Raw genomic sequence first — 19,853 nt, 5'->3', positions numbered from 1 at the left:
TGGGTTCCTGGGGTATTCCTGGCCCTCACTAGGGCCCAGTCCATTTTCTGATGCCCCCTACCCTTCTCCCTTCAGTGCTTTGCTGTGCTGTGTGAAGCTGTGGATGGGAACAGCCGGGCCATCTCCAATGCCTTTTACTCCAGCCTGTTGACCACACAGCGCGCTGTGCTAGACGGACTCCTTCACGGCCTAACAGTCCCGCAGCTTGCTTTCCACACGCCCCCAGGTGAGCCGAACTTCTTCTTCCAAGGGTCTGCCTATGTCCTTCCTACTTCCATCATCTAGAATGGTGCCTGGAACTTGGCAGGTGCTCAAAAAGTGTAAATTGGGCTTGGGGAATGTAGCTTATGTGGTAGAGTGCTTGCCTAGCATGGATGAAGCCCTGGGCTTGATGGCACATGCATGTAATCCCAGCACTCCGGAGGCAGAGGCAGGGGGATCAAGTTCAAAGTGATCTTCAGCTTCATAGTTTAAGGCTTGCCTGGGACATAATGAGACCCTGTTTCAAAAAGCCAAAAAGCAAAGCAAGACAAAACAACAACAACAAAAAATCCTAAAAGAGGGCTGGAGAGATGGCTCAGAGGTTAAGAGCACTGACTGCTCTTACAGAGGTCCTGAGTTCAATTCCCAGCACCCACATGGTGGCTCACAACCATCTGTAATGAGATCTGGCACCCTCTTCTGTATACATAATAAATAAATAAATCTTTTAAAAAAAAAAAAAAAATCCTAAAAGACCAACGGGGGGGGGGGGAATCTGAGGAACAACCAGACCTTACCAGTATGCTTTCCCTTTCTCCGCAGGAGCCCCGCAAGTGACGCAGCCACTGCGGGAGCAGTGTGAAGATATCCCTGGAGCCATCTCTTCCGCCCTGGCAGCCATGTGTACCGCTCCCGTGGGGCTGCCGAGCTGCTGGGACGCCAAGGAACAGGTCTGAGACACGCGGGCTTGCTCCTTTCTTCCCGGCAACTTGGGAACCAGGGAGGCTGGTCATAGTTGCTGTCGAGAGACAGAAAAATTAGTTTTGGGCTTCTCCTTGCTCAGGATTTCCAGAAACAGACACTCCCACGCTGGTCTGGGTCACTTGTTCACCATAGGATGGCTAGAATTCCAGAGTGTTGGCAACCTGGCTCAGCAGTACCTGCCCAGGAGATAGGGCAGCGAACTGGTAGCCATTGTGTCTCTCCAGGGTCAGGGGGCACTCAGATTGAGCGTCCCTACTTTGTTGCTTACTAACACTTTCCTTTATACCTGCCTACATTAAGACCAAACTCAGGCAGGATCAGTTCTCCACTGGCCATGGAGACCGGGAAGAGAATGGGGTCTGAGATTTCCAGTGAACCTAAGAGGGGCTAGCAAGAGTCTGCGTTCTGGCCAATTGAAGATGTGTGAGGAATGACGTGGAATAAGGGAGATGGGATAGAGTCGAGTATGTCTCCGTAGGTCTCTTGGCATTTGGCCAATCAGCTGACTGAGGACAATAGCCAACTGAGGCCATCCCTTGTCTCTGGTCTGCGGCATCACATCCTATGCCTCCACCTTCTCAAGGTACTTCCTTCCCACAGTTCCCAATACTTCAGGTTTCTTTTAACTCCCAGGAAAGGGAGGGAGGGGAGGAGGGAGAGAGAAATAAAAGGAATTATCCATAGCTGGGCATGGTGATGCTTGCTTTAATTCCAGCACTCAGGAGGCAGAGGGAGGCTGATCTCTGTGAGTTTGAGGCCAGCCTGCCAGCCTGGTCTACGTAGTGAGTTCTGAGTCAGGCAGAACTCATAGAGGAGAAAAGTTTCATGGGGGGAGGGAGGCGTGGCTGAGAAGAGCAGGGCGGTCCACATGGTGGCATCCAGGAAGCAGAGAGAAAGAATACGTGCGATGCAGGAGTGTCTGGATTTTTCTTTCCCCCTTTCATTCCATCCAGGCCCCAGCCTGTGGGATGGTGCCATGCACATTCAGGACGGGTTCCCCCCGCTTTGGAAAGGCCCTCACAGAAACACTCAGAGGTGTGCTTTACTTAGGCTCTTCTCACTCCAGTCGTAGTGACAGTCAAAATGGTCACAGCCCCCATGTGTGGACAGCAGCTCTACTGAGAGGCTTGCCTGCTTTTCAGCGGAGCCTTCCACTGTAGGAGCCCAGGGCTGCTCTGTGCACTGACAGGCTCTTTCCGACTTGCCTAGGTTCTCTATTCTTGCTGTTATATCAGTGAACGCCTGTGCCAGATTCTGGGGCAAGAGCCCCTGGCCTTGGAGTCACTGTTGATGTTGGTCCAGGGCAAGGTAAGCCGGGGATACCAGCATGCTTGGGTACCTCACGGTGGTCCATCTCACCCAGAAGTTGTTCTCATAGCTCAGGCTTCCTTTGTAGGTAAAAGTAGCCGATTGGGAAGAGTCCACTGAGGTGGCACTCTACCTCCTGTCCCTTCTTGTCTTTCGGCTCCAAGATCTGCCTGCTGGGTGAGTCATAAAGTCAGGTCTGCGCTAAAGTCTCCTTCCCACAGAGCTCTCCCTGACACATAGGGAATAGCACCCCTTTCTTAGCTTTTTCCTAGAAGGGGCTGAGACAGAGTGACATTTCTCTACAAAGAACAGGCCTGGATTCTCATCACCTCTGGGCCTTGGAAGTAGACACGCAGGGAGAGGGAGAGGGAAGGACCCTTAACAGCCATTGGACCCCCCCGCTGTATCTCTCTCTTCCAGATTGGAGAAGCTGGGCAGTGAGGTTGCTACTCTTTTTACCCGCTCACACGTCGTCTCTCTTGTGGTGAGTCTTCAGCCTTCTCCTTTCACCCCTGCATCTGACCCTCTTGGGAGCAGGCAGCCATTGCTCTGTTTGCTGCTATTTCTGTGAGCACCTTGTCAGGTCCTGAATACCACTCAGATTCAGTGGTCCTTCTCTTCCTCTACCTTTCTCACAGAATGCAGCAGCCTGTCTCTTAGGCCAACTTGGTCAGCAAGGGGTGACCTTTGACCTCCAGCCCCAGGAATGGATTGCTGCAGCTGCTCATGCCTTGTCGGCCCCTGCAGAGGTGAGGTGCTGGGGAAGGTCCAGACATGCTTCCTCTGAGTCCAGCACCGGGACTGAGTCCTCTCCTGGGGAAGCTCAAACCCAGTGAGCCTGCAGGAAACTGCAGAATGGAAAAGGAGTCAAGAAGACCCTCTTAATCTCCTTTGCCACCAGACAGTGGACTGCCCTAAGCCGGGGCTGAGCAGGGCCTCTTTTCTGATTTAGAGCTTTCAAAGATGGAGGTAGGGAGGGAAAGAAAGGAAGCTGCCCAGTTATGAGGAAAGAGATTCCCCTTGTCCAGTTATCTGAGGCGAGAGGTTCCCCTTGTCCAGTTATCTGGGGTGAGAGGTTCCCCTTGTCCAGTTATCTGAGGTGAGAGGTTCCCCCTTGTCCAGTTATCTGGGGTGAGAGGTTCCCCCTTGTCCAGTTATCTGAGGTGAGAGGTTCCCCTTGTCCAGTTATCTGAGGTGAGAGGTTCCCCTTGTCCAGTTATCTGAGGTGAGAGGTTCCCCTTGTCCAGTTATCTGAGGTGAGAGGTTCCCCCTTGTCCAGTTATCTGAGGTGAGAGGTTCCCCCTTGTCCAGTTATCTGAGGTGAGAGGTTCCCCTTGTCCAGTTATCTGAGGCAAGAGGTTCCCCTTGTCCAGTTATCTGGGGTAAGAGGTTCCCCTTGTCCAGTTATCTGGGGTAAGAGGTTCCCCTTGTCCAGTTATCTGAGATGAGAGGTTCCCCTTGTCCAGTTGTCTGAGGTGAGATGTAGCTAGAGTTTTCCTGCCTGGCCCACAGTCAGGACAAGTCTCTCTCACCTGCCAGTCCCACAGCCACTCAGACCCGACCAAGTAAACACAGAGACTTATATTGGTTGCAAACTGTATGGCCGTGGCAGGCTTCTTGCTAACTGTTCTTACAGCTTAAATTAATCCATTTCTATAAATCTATACCTTGCCATGTGGCTCGTGGCTTACTGGCATCTTCATATGCTGTTTGTCATCGTGGCAGCTGGCAGTGTCTCTCTGATTCAGCCTTCCACTTCTCAGCTTTATTCTCCTCCTTGTCCCGCCTACACTTCCTGCCTAGCCAATGGCCAATCAGTGTTTTATTTATTGACTAATTAGCAACACATTTGCCATACAGAGCATCCCACAGCACTTCCCCCCCTTTTTTTTTCAAAATGGAAGGTTTTAACCTTAACAAAGTAAAATTACATATAATTTGGGAATTTGGGCATAGCTTCTCTTACTACTTCCTGCTGGAGGGGGGCGCTGTATCTTATGGGGACACAAAGAAAATTTTAGAATTATGGAGTAGTCCATGAAGGTGTATCATCTGAGCCAGTTGCCTTCAAACCATTCTGGATGTTGGATCATCTGGGCCATGGTGTCATCGGAGACTTTTCAGGGGGTCTTGGCTGGTCAAACCTGATGTATCTTAATCTGGAACAAATCCATAGCCTCTGGCTTTCTGTGGGAACAAAAGCAGTCTCCTTTCCAAAGCAACATATCCTTATATCCAAATTTTGAAGTCAAGATATCTTTAAAATATGCATATTGGTTTAACTCAGCTTCCTTTACAATCAAATATCTCTCTGCAGTTAAGAATCCCAAAGACGGGGCTGGAGAGATGGCTCAGAGGTTAAGAACACTGTTTGCTCTTCCAAAGGTCCTGAGTTCAATTCCCAGCAACCACATGGTGGCTCACAACCATCTGTAATGAGATCTGGTGCCCTCTTCTGGCCTGCAGGGATTCGTGCAGACAGAACACTGTATATGTAATAAATAAATAAATTTAAAAAAAAAAAAAAAAAGAATCTCAAAGACAACACAATCCAGATTCTCTGTGTAATATTCATCTTTACGTGGCTTATTTTTTATACTACCTTTACTGTCTCTTTAAAGACTTTATTTTTTAAAACTATGTATTTGTTTCTATAACTCTATATATATCTCACCTTTTTTGTCTCTTTCAAGCCTACGTATCTTTTTTTTTTTTTTTTTTTTTTTTGGTTTTTCGAGACAAGGTTTCTCTGTGTAGCTTTGCGCCTTTCCTGGGACTCACTTGGTAGTCCAGTCTGGCCTCGAACTCACAGAGATCCGCCTGGCTCTGCCTCCCGAGTGCTGGGATTAAAGGCGTGCGCCACCACCGCCCGGCTTCCTACGTATCTTTTACACACATTGTAAACTATTACATCTGAATCTGTCTTATTGTGAATCTATTGCCTTAAATTGCAGCAGCTGTGGCTGCTGGCTCCGCCCACCTCAGCTTCCCAACATGGCCGTGGCACTTCACCACCGGCTCTGGGAGCCATCGTGGGTCTATGCCTCTATCCAAGCAGCGTGTAGTCCAGAAACCTCTTTTTTTGTTTTGTACCTGCAAGGCTAAATCCACCATGCAGCTTAATGTGCCACTTGCAGAGGCCTCATTCCCGCCATACGGCAGGTTGAGCGTGTACACTAGGAACCCATAAGTAGCTCAAACCAGCAGCTGCTGCTCATTTGAGAGAGACAATTAGGAAGCTGTTTTTAGCTCCGTTTTAGAATCTTTTTTCTCAGTTTTTAGGTGGAAACTCTTGCCCCACGTTGGACGCCATTTGTAGCTAGAGTTTTCGTGCCTGGCCCACAGTCAGGACAAGTCTCTCTCACCTGCCAGTCCCACAGCCACTCAGACCCGACCAAGTGAACACAGAGACTTATATTGGTTGCAAACTGTATGGCTGTGGCAGGCTTCTTGCTAACTGTTCTTACAGCTTAAATTAATCCATTTCTATAAATCTATACCTTGCCATGTGGCTCGTGGCTTACCGACATCTTCATATGCTGTTTGTCATCGTGGCAGCTGGCAGTGTCTCTCTGATTCAGCCTTCCACTTCCCAATTCTCCTCCTTGTCCCGCCTACACTTCCTGCCTAGCCAATGGCCAATCAGTGTTTTATTTATTGACTAATCAGCAACACATTTGCCATACAGAGCATCCCACAGCAGTGAGAGATTCTCCTTGTCCAGTTATCTGAGGTGAGAGGTTCCCTCCCTGCTTCAGTCCCCTCCAGGAGCACACGCTCTTATGGCTGAAGTCTTCCTGATACTTTACCTCATCCCTTCTCCTGCCATGTCCATTCTACCTTTCATGCTTTTCCTCCTTAATGAACATGGAGAAGTGGCTGATACTCTGTGTGTTCTTCAGGAACCCAGGCCATTATGTGGCCTCCTGGTTTGCTTTTCAGGCCCTTTGGGACTCTCTCTCTTTCCTGTTTTGTCAAGGCAGGGTTTCTCTGTGTAGTCCTAGCTGTTTGAAACTCAATGTATAGACCAGGCTGTCCTTGAACTCATAGAGATCCACCTGCCTCTGCCTCCTGAGTGCTGGGACTAAAGGCATGTGCCACCACTGCCTGGCAAAAGTAACCCTACCACATACATTTGGAACTCTTATCTCCCTCATTTTGGAAAAAGGATAGACTTCATATTCATATAATTGTCATCCTTTATATATATAAATATATATATATCCTTTATATATATATATATATACATATAAAATATGACCATCCATTCAATCAATGGTTTTTTTTTTTTTTTTTTTTTTTTTTTTTTGGTTTTTTTCGAGACAGGGTTTCTCTGTGTAACTTCGTGCCTTTCCTGGGACTCACTTGGTAGTCCAGGCTGGCCTCGAACTCACAGAGATCCGCCTGGCTCTGCCTCCCGAGTGCTGGGATTAAAGGCGTGCGCCACCACCGCCCGGCTCAATCAATGTTTTTTAAACATAGAATTATATGTTGAGTGTTTTGCAATATTTTAAATTCTGAGAATAAAGCAGTAATTTACAAAACATTGCGGTATTTTACAAAACATTGCTAATGTGGAGATAAGTCATACCGTGTAACTCTTTATTGGCTTCCCACTGCTTATAGGAAACAGTTCAGGCTGTAGACCAGCCGTTCTCAACCTGTGGATCGCGACCCCTTTGTTTACATTATGATTCATAACAGTAACAAAATTGCAGTTATGAAGTAGCAACAAAATAATTTTATGATTGGGGGTCACCACATCATGAGGAACTGTATTAAAGGGTCACAGCATCAGGAAGGTTGAGAACCACTGCTCTAGACTGTCACGGCCTGTCTGATGCCGATGGGCTCTAGAGTTGTCACTCATTTCCAGAATTCACTCTGAACTCTTACGCCTGCCAGCTCTTCTGTATGCTGTGCTCTGCACTTAGGACGCCCTGCCTTTCTACCGCCGTTCCCCTTTTCTGTCTTTTAATTTTTATATGCTTATTTTGGAGTGCTAGAGATTGAACTCGTGGCCTGGCACAATCTTGGCAAATGTCCTGCCATTGAGCTACATTCCAGCCCTGCCTTTAAAATGTTGCCTATGTCTTCTGCCTCTAGGAGGTGCTGTTAGGCACGTTCAACTGTGTTCCCGACTTCTTGTTTAACAAACATTTTCCTAAGCTGGAATTGCTCTTGGACCCAAGCTTATCTACTAGACCATGTGTCTTTAGGAACATGATGAAAGAACAGGCAAGAACCAAAACTCCTAAATCCAAAACTTGTCTCACTCTGCCAGGCCAGCGAAGAGAGTTTTCTCCCCGCTAGGTGCTGGGAGCCTGGTCTAGGTAGCTGCCTCATCCCTCTTGAGTATCTGTGTTCCTCATGCCTCTCTCCAACAGGTCCGGCTGACTCCACCGTGTAGCTGTGGCTTCTATGATGGTCTCCTCATCCTTTTGCTCCAGCTCCTTATTCAGGTACAGGTGTGCCGTGAGATAGGTGAGAAGCAGAGAGGGGAACTGGGCATATTTCGGAGCCACTGGATGATAGAAATGAAGAAGCAGCCCGTGCTTGCCTATCCCCTCACACTGTGTTAACTATACTAGCCTGATCCCCACGCCGACCCCCCCCCCCTCAACGGGACACTGAAGTGAGCTGTTCAGCTGTGTTGTCCCAGGGATCTGGGGAGAAAAACAGCTTCTCTGGGGTCTGGATTTGGGGTTTGGGTTTATGGATTTTTATTATTGTTGTTTAGATGAAATTTTTCTTCACTCAGAGGTAGGAGTTCCAGGCCAGCCTTGGCCACATAGTGAGTTTGAAACTAGCCTGAAGAACATAAGATCCTGTCTCAACATACCAAAAAAAAAAGTCTTTTTAGAAGCCTTGTACACAACTTGGCCTTGACATGAGCTGATCTGAAAAGGACAGTTTCCTGGCTTTCAGTGGGCACATTCGTAGGTTGAGAGATTGGGTTAAATCATGATAGGAGGGGAACATAAGCTGGGTGTGGTCGACTTACAGTCCTAGGGTTTGAGAGGCTGAGGCAGGAGGATCATAAATTTGAGGGTAGCCTGAATACATAATAAGATACCATTTTCTACAAAGAAGAAGGGAAGGAGAGAGGGAGGAAAGGAGGAACGATAAGGGGAAATGGGCAAGGAACGGGAGAAAAATACAGAAATATCATGTAGGAAGACAGCAGGAATGATTTCAGTGACTCTGTTTCCCTGTATGGTTAGGGACAGAGATGACCAAAGGAGTTTGGACCCCTGACTTCTGCATATCCTCCTCTCCAACAGGGGAAGCCTGGCCTGACCAGAGAAGTGGCTGCTTCCGAGGTGTGGACCATTCTGTGGCACCGCTTTTCCATGGCCCTGAGGCTACCTGAGGAGGTGACTGTACAGGAAGACGATCTGTCACTCTCAAGTCCGCCCAGCCTAGAGCCAGACTGGACACTGATTTCACCGCAAGGTGTCTCTCTCTTAGCATAGCTCTGTTTGTAGAGGTCCCTTTTCAAAAGGAGGCAGCTTAGAACTGGGTTAGCCCATAGATAAGTACCCCTACTATGTGCAGAGAAGGTGTCCGAGACTATAATGGACCTGCCCCTCCTATAGTCGGAGACTATCATGGGGGACAGAAAGGACCAGACAGGTTATGGGATCCTTGGGTGATCAGGGGCAGCTGGGCATCTTGCTTGCTTCACTAGGCCTGCATTCTCTGTTGTCTTCAGGCATGGCAGCCTTGCTGAGCCTGGCCATGGCCGTCTTCACCCAGGAGCCCCAGTTATGCCTGAGCCATCTGTCCCAGCATGGAAGCATCCTCATGTCGACCCTCAAGCACCTGCTTTCCCCCAGCTTCTTGCATCACCTGAGCCAAGCGTGAGTCTGAGCTAGAAAAACAAAAGACTCAGAGTCAGAGCCAACCAGGGGAAGTAGAGGTGGGGGCAGGAGAGAAGGAGCTGACAGCTTGAGTTGTAAGGCTAGAAGTGGGGTAAGAATCAGGCTGGGGCCGGGCAGTGGTGGCACACGCCTTTAATCCCAGCACTCGGGAGGCAGAGGCAGGCGGATCTCTGTGAGTTCGAGGCCAGCCTCGTCTCCAAAGTGTGGCGCAAAGCTACACAGAGAAACCCTGTCTCAAAAAAAACCAAAAAAAAAAAAAAAAAAAAAAAAAAAGAATCAGGCTGGGAACCTGAGGAGTTGTGGAGATTGGGAGAGTGGAGCTGGGAGAGTGGACGTGAGGGAGGAAGAGTCATAAAGGGTCCCCTGGTTTGCTCCCTTCCTAGGCCTCAGGGGCCCGAGTTCCTCCCTGCCGTGGTCCTCTCCGTGTGCCAGCTGCTTTGCTTCCCTTTTGCCCTGGATGTGGATGCTGACCTCCTCGTAGGCATCTTGGCCGACCTCAGGGACTCAGAAGTTGCAATCTACCTGCTGCAGGTACTTGGCGGAGTTATTCAGGTGCCATGGTGGGAAAGGGAGATGGCCAATGTTGTATCTTCTGACTCACCTCCCAATAGCTCTAGGGCTCTCCTAGGCCCTCAAAGAGTAGGGCATCCAGCTTGACCAAAGTGTTAGAGTGGAGGCAGCACTCAGACCCAGACAGAGACATGCAGCTGAAGCTGGGCTAAGGTCTTCCCTGTCCACTGGTCTCTTGTCTGGTTCTATTGGAACTCAGTTGGGAGGCCAGGCACTGTAGCTGAGCTCCTTGGTCAGGAACTACTGCCCTGGCATTCTTTGGCAGTATTCCTTAGATCTCTGGAGGCAGAAAATTGTGCCCTTGCAGAGCCAGGTGTGAGTGTAGAAAGGCCCTGCTCTCGAGCCCCACATGGGTTTCCTGGGTTGTGCTGTGGGGTGAGGCTCTGCTGTCCGGGACAGTTCTCTCCTTGGCTCGATATTTCTCTCGCCCACTCCCCATTGCAATGTTCCTCTCCCTCTCCTGGACTCCTTTACCTGAACTCAGATTTCTCACAGGTCTGCTGCCACCACCTCCCGTTGTTACAAGCAGCGCTGCCCATTGGTCTCCTTACACGCCTGGCCCTCATGGATCCCACCTCTCTCAAGCAGTTTGTGGACACAGTGGCTACCTCTTCTAGGACCATCATCTCATTCCTCTCTATTGTCCTACTGAGTGACCAGCCTTTCATGATTTCTGACCTTCTGTCCCTGCTGACCCACACAGCCCGGGTACTGTCCCCCAGCCACTTGTCCTTTGTCCAGGAGCTCCTGGCTGGCTCTGATGAATCCTATCGGCCATTGCGTAGCCTCCTGGGCCACTCAGAGAACACCGTGAGGGTCCGTACTTACGGGCTTCTGGGACATTTATTACAACACAGCATGGCCCTACGTGGGGCACTGCAGAGCCAGACAGGACTGCTCAGCCTTCTGCTGCTAGGACTTGGAGACAAGGACCCTGCCGTGCGACGCGGTGCCAGCTTTGCTGTGGGCAATGCGGCCTACCAGGCTGGTCCCTTGGGACCTGCCCTGGCAGCTGCTGTGCCCAGTTTGACCCAGCTGCTTGGAGATCCTCAGGATGGTATCCGGCGCAATGTTGCATCAGCTCTGGGCAATCTGGGACCTGAAGGATTGGGCAAGGAGCTATTACAGTGCCAAGTACCCCAGCGGCTCCTAGAAATGGCATGTGGAGACCCTCAGCCAACTGTCAAGGAGGCTGCCCTCATTGCTCTTCGGAGCCTCCGACAAGAGTCCTGTATTCATCAGGTAAAGCCACGGGACTCAGGAGCCGTGATGGCCAAAGGCCCTGCAGGTCACAGCATTTCTCTGATGTAGTTTGTGAGGACCTACAACACCTAGAAAAGCCAAATATGGCCCTGTCTGGGTGTAAGAAACTCAAATACAGTACGTTGGAGATGGGTTTCTCTTTTTCCCTCTCCCACCCTAGAGAAGGGAAGGGATCTGGAAGGCTCCACTGGGCTAGGACATGCCTGAGATCCCAAGAATCATAGCTTATCTCTTCCAGACACAAAACAGAAGGGAGCCGGGCGGTGGTGGCCCACGCCTTTAATCCCAGCACTCGGGAGGCAGAGCCAGGCGGATCTCTGTGAGTTCGAGGCCAGCCTGGGCTACCAAGTGAGTTCCAGGAGAGGCACAAAGCTATACAGAGAAACCCTGTCTCGAAAAACCAAAAAAAAAAAAAAAAAAAAAAACCAGAAGGAAGATGGGGGAAACCAGAAGATACTGAGGCCATGAAGCTGCCAACTGCTTTTGTTTTTAGTGCCGTGCTAAGCATTTCACCTTGATTATCTAGTTTAAGCTGTTACTACACTCATTTTGTAGGCGAGGAAACGGAAGCATAAATAATTTAGTGACTTGTCCAAGTTACAGTGCTGCCGGGTGACACTGGACTTTTGAACTCACCAATCTGGGTCTAGAGCCTATACTCATCCAATACTCTCTTAGTTTGCTTCTTCTGCTTAATGTTGAGTCTCTAAAGAACTCAGGGGGAGTCACACATCTGAGAGATCACAGAGCAGAATCAGTTAGTGTGGTGACATTAGAACCACAGGCATTTGACAGGGTGGTGCAGGCACTAAAAGAGTTTCCCACAATCCATGTGGGGAAACAACAAAAGAGATGCTTGGTTGGAGATGCGGGACCCACTGGGAAGCAGATGTTCAGGCTTCCTGTCAGTTACTGCTGTTTTCCGTAACCTCTTACCAGGGACAAGTAACTGGGTCACCTGGTGCATTGATTTTATGGCCAGTACCAAAGAGAGTGCAAATAGATACTTGGGTCTTATTGATTCATAGCTCTTGAGATTCTTGTCTTGATCAGTCTATCCCAAGTCCCCAAAAGGCCATTTCTCTTTCCTTGGTTAAAGGGGAATCCCTTGCATGGGCCAATACCACCATTTCTCACCCTTACATCATATTCTGCCATTTGCTTCCTATCCCACAGGTGCTGGTGTCCCTGGGTGCCAGTGAGAAATTAGCCTTGCTCTCGTTGGGGAACCAGTTACTGCCGAATAGCAGCACCAGACCTGCCTCTGCCAGACATTGCAGGAAACTCATCCACCTCCTGAGGCCAACCCACAGCACGTGACCCCGACTCCTGGGGCTCTTCTTCCAGCCTTCACTACCCTTCTGTTGCCAAGTCTTCCTTATTCTCCTACCCAAGCTACTGACTCAGCCGAGAGCTGGAGAGACTGAAAAAGAGTGATAAGCTGCCAACTCCCCTGTGAGCAAGAAACTAGAAGAGATTTTCATATTAAAGCTCCTTCCTTTCCCTAGATTCATGATGATTTGAATCAGTAAACTTCATCATCACTGTTGGTGCCAGAGAAAATTCCTTCCTTCCTACGTGCGGGGGTCTTGCTCCAGGAATGTGCCTTCAACCCCAGGACCATGCCACCCACCCAGGCCTTAGGAAAACATGTCTGACTTGCTGGGTCTCTTCCCTTCTGGATCTCCTGTGTCTGTCTAGCTATTTTTGCTTTATGTACACTGGTCTCTGTCTCAGCTCTAGCCTGTGGGGATAAATGTCATCACCTCGATTGTTGGGGTTCCTCAGCCTTCTATGAATGGGAAGTACGCGTGTGTGTGTGTGTGTGTGTGTGTGTGTGTGTGTGTGTGTGTGTGTGTTCTGTTTGTAAGCACTTACTGAAAAATGTGCCTCACCCTATGTGAAACTCCCAAGGTAAGGGGTCAGGCAGCTCAGTCCTTCTAGTATCTCTGTGACATTGGACACCCTGTGACCCTGTTGACACAAGATCCTGGTTTGGAGAATTGTTTATACCTTTCAAGGCAAGGCCAGTGGAGCTGATACAGAGAAGAATGGGACTAAAGAGGTAAATCGGGGTGCTTTGAGATGATAATACGGTCGTTTTCATATTTAGCACCGTGTCAATGTATATGGAATCCTAGCTGCTTTGGAAGAGTGGTTGTTTATGGAGACTGTGGGATTTGCCAGAAAAGAGTGTTTGACAGTCCCATCAGTTAAAATCGAACGTACCTAGACATTCCAATTTACCAGAAAGGGTGTTTGGCAGCACATTAGTTAGAATCTTAACCGAGACAAGCTTCCAGGGCCCTGCTTTCTCCATCCAGTAATGGGGAGAGTCCTCTTCGTGTGGCTCAGTGGTGAGTGCGCCTGCCTATACATGAGGTTCTGGGTTCAGTCCCCAGCAGAAAAGGGAGGAGGAAAGAAAGGTGTCTTTCTGTCCTTCCTTGATTAAAGGTTGTAAGAAATGAAAGATGAGTGTGATTGTCGTATTTTATAAGGAGTTTTCTCATTATCCACTGTATTTAGTTACACTTGAGCAAAAGTAAGATTTCTCGAAGACCCTCCTTAATTTCCTGCTCTCCATATTATTTTAATTCAGAACACACACACACACACACACACACACACACACACACACCCCTTCCTATGTACTAGATACTGTGCCTGTCACAGTTTCTATTTTGGTCGGAAAAACCAGGGAACTTATTGAAATAAGTGAACTGAAGGTGGGTGGGTCGGCAACTACCAAAGAGGCTGAAGCAGGAGGATTACATTCTCAGGAGTCTAAGACCAGCCTGAACACAGCCAGTCTCACAAAGTGAGTAAATTAGATAAACTACATAGAAAGATGATTCTAAAAATGCTCTGGAGCTGGGTGGTAGTAGCATACTCAGGAGGCAGAGACAGGTGGATCTCTGTGAGTTCAAGGTCAGCCTGGTCTACAGAGTGGGTTCCAGGATAGGCTCCAAAGCTACAGAGAGAAACCCTGTCTCAAAAAAACAAAACAAAACAAAACAAAACAAAAACAAACAAACAAAAACAAAAAAACAAAAAAAAACCCTATAGAATTTAAAAAGAAAGCAGAGAAAAGGGTTTAAGAAGTGTTAAGCTGGGGGCTGGAGAGATGGCTCAGAGGTTAAGAGCACTGACTGCTCTCCCAGAGGTCCTGAGTTCAATTCCCAGAACCCACATGGTGGCTCACAACTATCTGTAATGAGATCTGGCGCCCTCTTCTGTGTACATGATAAATAAATAATTAAAAAAAAAAAGTATTAAGCTGATCACTCATGTTCCCATCCCCATCCGTCCTCAGTCCATTCATGAAATCTCTTCTGTTTCCGTTCCTACGGAGATCTGGGTGTCCTCTCCATGAACCATCCTTGTTACCTAGCCTCTCTGGTCTGGGGCTGTGCGTTGTAGCATCGTTATCCTTTATTTTATAGCTAATATTCATTTATGAGTGAGTACATGCCATGTTTGTCTTTCTCGGTCTGGGTTACCTCACTCAGGATGATTTTTTTTCTAGTTCCATCCATTTGCCTTCAAATTTCCTGGTGTCCTTGTTTTTAACAACTGAGTAATACTCCATTGTGTAAAAGTACCACATTTGCTTTATCCATTTCTCGGTTGAGGAACATCTAGGTTGGTTCCAGGTTCTGGCTATTATAAATAAAGCTGCTATGAACATAGTCAAGCAAGTATCCTTGTGGTATGGTTGAGCCTCCTGTATATGTCCAAGAGTATAGCTGGGTCTTGTGGTAGGTTGATTCCTGGTTTTCTGAGAAACTGCCACACTGACTTCCAAAGTGGCTGTCCAAGTTGAACATGATCAGGTTGGGGTGGGGGGAGTACTGAAAGAGACTACTGGAAAGAGGGATGCATTTTGGGGTCAGGTAAAAACCTGGTGCAAGGGAATCTCCCAGTGCTGCAAGCCAAAAAAATATATGAAGTGGGATTTCAGCTATGATAAGCTAATACCTGGTAGAAGCCAAGGCCCTTCCAGAGGGCAAGCTGAGGCTCAAGGAGTCTTGGTGATATTGGCTTTTGATTATTAGCTGTTTCCTGCTATGAATTTCTTGTGTGCTGTTGTAGCTTTTCCATCATTCATTGGGCACCATTTCCCCTCTACTAAAGGAATATTTAGATAACCTTCTGTGCAGTAACGCAGCCAGGATCCCTAATTTCAGGCCTTTCTGTAATTATCGTCATTAGCAGCATCTGGCCAGGACCATCCCCAGAGTACCTCTGTACTCTCTAAGAACAGACTTAAGCATCCAGACTATCTGTTTGAGAAGGCCTGGAGGATGTATGTGCTAATTAAGCTTAACTTTCTCCTTTCCAAAGTCTTATCTCTAGTTTTAGATCCACCCTTAACAATTAACTTAGAACTAAAGGGTTCCAACTTACAGGTACATCTAGCTGTCGGCTAGCAAAGTTGCCTAGCGACCGAGCACACTTCCCCCACCCTGCCAGAACTGTCAGGAGCAGAGATAGCTTGGAGAGATAAGGACCAAAGGGATAAAAGGCAGTTTTATTTTCAGAGGAAGGACAGAGAAGAAAAGAGAGAATGGAAGAACTAGATGGGTAAGAACTGGAGAGGAACAAACTGAGATGGGGAAGAACTAGATTAGATAAGAACTTGGTTGGAGGGCTAGAAGAGATTACTAGAGGAAAGAGATGGAAGATGAGGAAGAGCCAGATGGGGAAGAACTAGGTGGGTAAGAATAAGATGGGAAGAACTAAGGAGATGGGAAAGAACTGGATGGCAAAGAATGAGAGAGAACTTAGAAGATGATAGAGAGGAACTAAGGATGAAGAGGAGCTAAGATGGGAAAGAACTAGATGGTTGAGAACCTAGATGGGCCAGAATTAGATGAAGGAATTAAGATAGCGCATAGGGGGAACGGCATATAAATGTAGAGAGAAATCAGGCAAGAAAGGAGCTAAGAGAGCAAAATAGAAGACATAGAGAGAACTGACTCAGAAGAGTAAAGTGTATGGACTAAAGAATAACGTGTATGCTGGGCGGCAGTGGTGCACGCCTTTAATCCCAGCACTCGGGAGGCAGAGCCAGGCGGATCTCTGAGTTTGAGGCCAGCCTGGGCTACAGAGCAAGATCCAGGAAAGGCACCAAAACTACACAGAGAAACCCTATCTCGAAAAACAAACAAAACCAACAACAAAAAAAGAATATCCTGTACATTGATTTATTAGTGAACCTCTCAGATTAATCTGATGCGCCAGTATCGTCTCTTCTGGAACTCTGGGTGAAGGCTATTGAGGGGCTGGACCCCAATAGTCTGCAGTATCCTAGGAATCTACAAGGAAGACCCTAGTTTAGACTCCTAGTAATAGCAGATACATTGGTAGCCTGAACTGGCCATCTCCTTTGACCAGATTGGTACCTAGCCTAATTGTCATCAGAGAGACATCATTCAGCAACTGATGGAAACAGATGCAGCAGACCCACAGCCAAACATTAGGTGGAGTTCAGGGAATATTGCAGAAGAGGAGGAGAAAGGATTGTAGGAGCCAGACGGATCAAGGACATCACAAGAAAATTCACAGAATCAGCTAACCTGGGCTCACAGGGACTCACAGAGACTGACCAACAACCAGGGAGCCTGTATGAGACTGACCTAGGCACTCTGCCTATATGTTACAGTTGTATAGCTTGGTCCTCTTGTGGGACTTCTAACAATGGGAACAGGGGCTGTCTCTGACTCTTTTACTGGCTTTTGGGACCCTACTCATACTGGGTTGCCTTGCCCAGTCTTTTTTTTATTATTATTATTTTTATTTCTATTTTAGATGCATTGTTGTTTTGCCATGGGTGTCAGGTCCCCTGGAACTGGAGTTACAGACAGTTGTGAGATGCCATGTGGGTGCTGGGAATTGAACCTCGGTCCTCTGGAAGAGCAGTCAGTGCTCTTAACCCCTGGGCCATCTCTCTAGCCCTTGCCCAGTCTTCTTAATACATGGGGAGGTGCTTAGTCTTACTGCAACTTGATGCGCCGTGTTTTTTGTTGATACTCATGAGACCTGCCCCTTCTTCTTCTTCTTCTTCTTCTTCTTCTTCTTCTTCTTCTTCTTCTTCTTCTTCTTCTTCTTCTTCTTCTCCTCCTCCTCCTCCTCCTCCTCCTCCTCCTCCTCCTCCTCCTTTTGTTTTTTGTTTTGTTTGTTTTTTTTCAAGACAGGGTTTCTCTGTGTAGCTTTGGAGCCTGTCTTGGAACTCACTCTGTAGTCCAGGCTGGCCTTGAACTCACAGAGATCTGCTTGCCTCTGCCTCCCAAGTACTGGGATTAAAGGTGTGGGCCATGACCGCCTGGCTACTTGCCCTTTCTTTCTTTCTTTCTTTCTTTCTTTCTTTCTTTCTTTTTTTTTTTTTTTGTTTGTTTTTTTGTTTTTCCAGACAGAGTTTCTCTGTGTGGTTTTGGTTTGGTGCCTGTCCTGGATCTTGCTCTGTAGACCAGGCTGGCCTTGAACTCACAGGGCTCCGCCTGGCTCTGCCTTCCCGGTGCTGGGATTAAAGGCGTGTGCCACCACTGCCCAGCTACCTGCCCTTTCTTAAACAGAAACAAAGGCAGAGTGGATTAGGGGTTGGGAACAGACGGACGATGGGGGGAGGGACTGGAAGGAGAGGGGAAACTTCGGCCAGGGTGTAAAATAAATAAATTTATTGAAAAAAAAAGTACTCGGCTGACTGGTCAGGTGGGCTCTTACCTGGAAGGTGCACCGGAGCTCGCCCTTGAAGGCAGTGGAGTGCAGAGTGCACCGAGGGAAGGATCTAGGCAGCGAGGGCATCTCACAGGCCTGGATCCTGAACCGTGGCTGCCAGGCTGCAGAGGTGTCAGGAAGCCAGTTTACCAAAAAAGCAAAGATGGAGAGGCAGCCAGGCACGGCGACTCGTGCCTTTCATTCCATCACTAGGTAGGCAGAAGCAGGACTGTGAATTTGAAGCCAGCTTAGACTATATAGTGAGGCCCTGTCTCAGAAAGAAAAGAGAGTAGGGAAAGGTGTTGAGGGCAGGAAGGGAGCGATGGGGCAGGTGCAGGTTTTGGAGACCTTCCCGGGCTGAGAGTTTTTATAAATGCTGTCGGGATCCACGGGAGGGTTTAGCACAAAGGAGCAATGTGCTTTACCTTATGCTCTAGGAAGGATTACTCCGAGGGCTAGGGAAATGGTTTGGTGTGTACAGTGCTTGCTTCACAAACATGATTCCAGGATCCATGTAAAAGCTGGGCTTAGTGGTGTGCTGCTGTAATCTGAGCACTGTAGGGATAGAGACAGGCAAATCCTCTGGCTTTGCTGGCCTGCCCATCTAGCCAAAACAGCTCCAGGTTCAGTGAGACCCTGCCTAAAAAAATAAGGTGGGCCGGGTGGTGGTGGCGGCGGCGGCGGCACGCCTTTAATCCCAGCACTCGGGAGGCAGAGCCAGGCGGATCTCTGTGAGTTCAAGGCCAGCCTGGGCTACCAAGTGAGTTCCAGGAAAGGTGCAAAGCTACACAGGGAAACCCTGTCTCGAAAAACCAAAAATAATAATAATAATAATAATAATAATAATAATAATAATATAGAGAGTCTCTCTCTCTCTCTCTCTCTCTCTCACACACACACACACACAAAACATACACACACACACACACCATATACACACAATAGTAGATTAATGAATATTATCACCACTTGAACAGATACCATGTTTTTTTGTTGTTTAGGCATTTTAAATAAATTTACTTCTAAGTACTTAGTGTGTGTATTAACATTAGGACTGTTTGCTTTTAACAAAATTACAGTATTGTACCAAATGACAAAAATAATAGTAATAGTTTAATATTAACTACTTCATCTTACATCAGTATTCTTTACTCACAGTTTGTTCAAACGGAGATCTAAAGAGAACATTCGATGGACATGTTGGGCGGTGGTGGTGCACACCTTTAGTCCCAGCACTTGGGAGGCAGAGGCAGATCTTTGTGAGTTTGAGGTCAGCCTGGTCTACAGAGCGAGATCCAGGACAGGCTCCAAAACTACACAGAGAAACCCTGTCTTGTAAAAACAAAACGAAACAAAACAAAAAAAAAAAAAAAAAAGAGAGAGAGAGCATTTGATGGACTGTCTTACAAGACTAAATATAGAAGCTGGAGAAACCTTGGTGTGAAAAGTACTTACTGTGTAAGCATAAGGTTTTGAGTTTGTCAGAGCCATGTAAACACCGGGCACTGTGATGCATGAACATCAACACACTTATATGCACACACACACTCAATATAAAATAGTTTCTGATACATCTTATTAAAGAAAACAGTTGACCAGCAGAATTTCCCACAATTAGACTTGTTGATATGTATTAGAATGTCAGATATATATACATATATATATATACTGGAAATATATACTATAATATATATTACTGGAAGAGAATAAATATATATTATAATATATATATATATATTTATATTACTGGAAATACACACACTCATATATGTGACACATACACATTCATGCCCCCATCTCTTTGGAAGACAGGATCTCATATTACCTCAATATATAGCCACAGCTGGACTTGGACTCCATGTCTTCCTGGTTCTACCTCCCTAGAACTGGGAATATGAGCACTAACACACTTGTCCATATTTTCTTTTTTCTTTTTTCTTTTTTTTTGTTTGTTTTGTTTTGTTTTTCGAGACAGGGTTTCTCTGTGTAGCTTTGCGCCTTTTCTAGAACTCACTTGGTAGTCCAGGCTGGCCTCGAACTTTCAGAGATCTGCCTGGCTCTGCCTCCCGAGTGCTGGGATTAAAGGCATGCGCCACCACCGCCCGGCCCGTGTTTTCTTATTTGTATGTGTTGTGTATATGTGTG

General features: G+C 47.5%; 1 protein-coding gene across 1 annotated transcript in view; it reads left to right on the top strand.

Annotated features, from left to right (window-relative positions):
* Positions 1–12,540, top strand: part of Stk36 (serine/threonine kinase 36) — a 31,747-nt gene extending 19,207 nt beyond the window's left edge. Inside the window, exons 15-27 of the mRNA XM_059278642.1 lie at positions 76–226; positions 805–932; positions 1,445–1,549; positions 2,176–2,274; positions 2,363–2,451; positions 2,695–2,758; positions 2,913–3,023; positions 7,662–7,736; positions 8,559–8,730; positions 8,990–9,137; positions 9,542–9,689; positions 10,224–10,970; positions 12,168–12,540. Coding sequence (XP_059134625.1) covers positions 76–226; positions 805–932; positions 1,445–1,549; positions 2,176–2,274; positions 2,363–2,451; positions 2,695–2,758; positions 2,913–3,023; positions 7,662–7,736; positions 8,559–8,730; positions 8,990–9,137; positions 9,542–9,689; positions 10,224–10,970; positions 12,168–12,311 — 2,181 coding nt within the window. The 3' untranslated portion in view covers positions 12,312–12,540. The remainder of the gene's footprint in view (positions 1–75; positions 227–804; positions 933–1,444; positions 1,550–2,175; positions 2,275–2,362; positions 2,452–2,694; positions 2,759–2,912; positions 3,024–7,661; positions 7,737–8,558; positions 8,731–8,989; positions 9,138–9,541; positions 9,690–10,223; positions 10,971–12,167) is intronic.
* Positions 12,541–19,853: the final 7,313 nt, after the last annotated feature.

This window comes from Peromyscus eremicus, chromosome 13, assembly GCF_949786415.1.
Source record: "Peromyscus eremicus chromosome 13, PerEre_H2_v1, whole genome shotgun sequence".
In the NCBI taxonomy this organism is placed as follows: domain Eukaryota; kingdom Metazoa; phylum Chordata; class Mammalia; order Rodentia; family Cricetidae; genus Peromyscus; species Peromyscus eremicus.
This window is presented reverse-complemented; position numbering and strand designations above follow the sequence as displayed.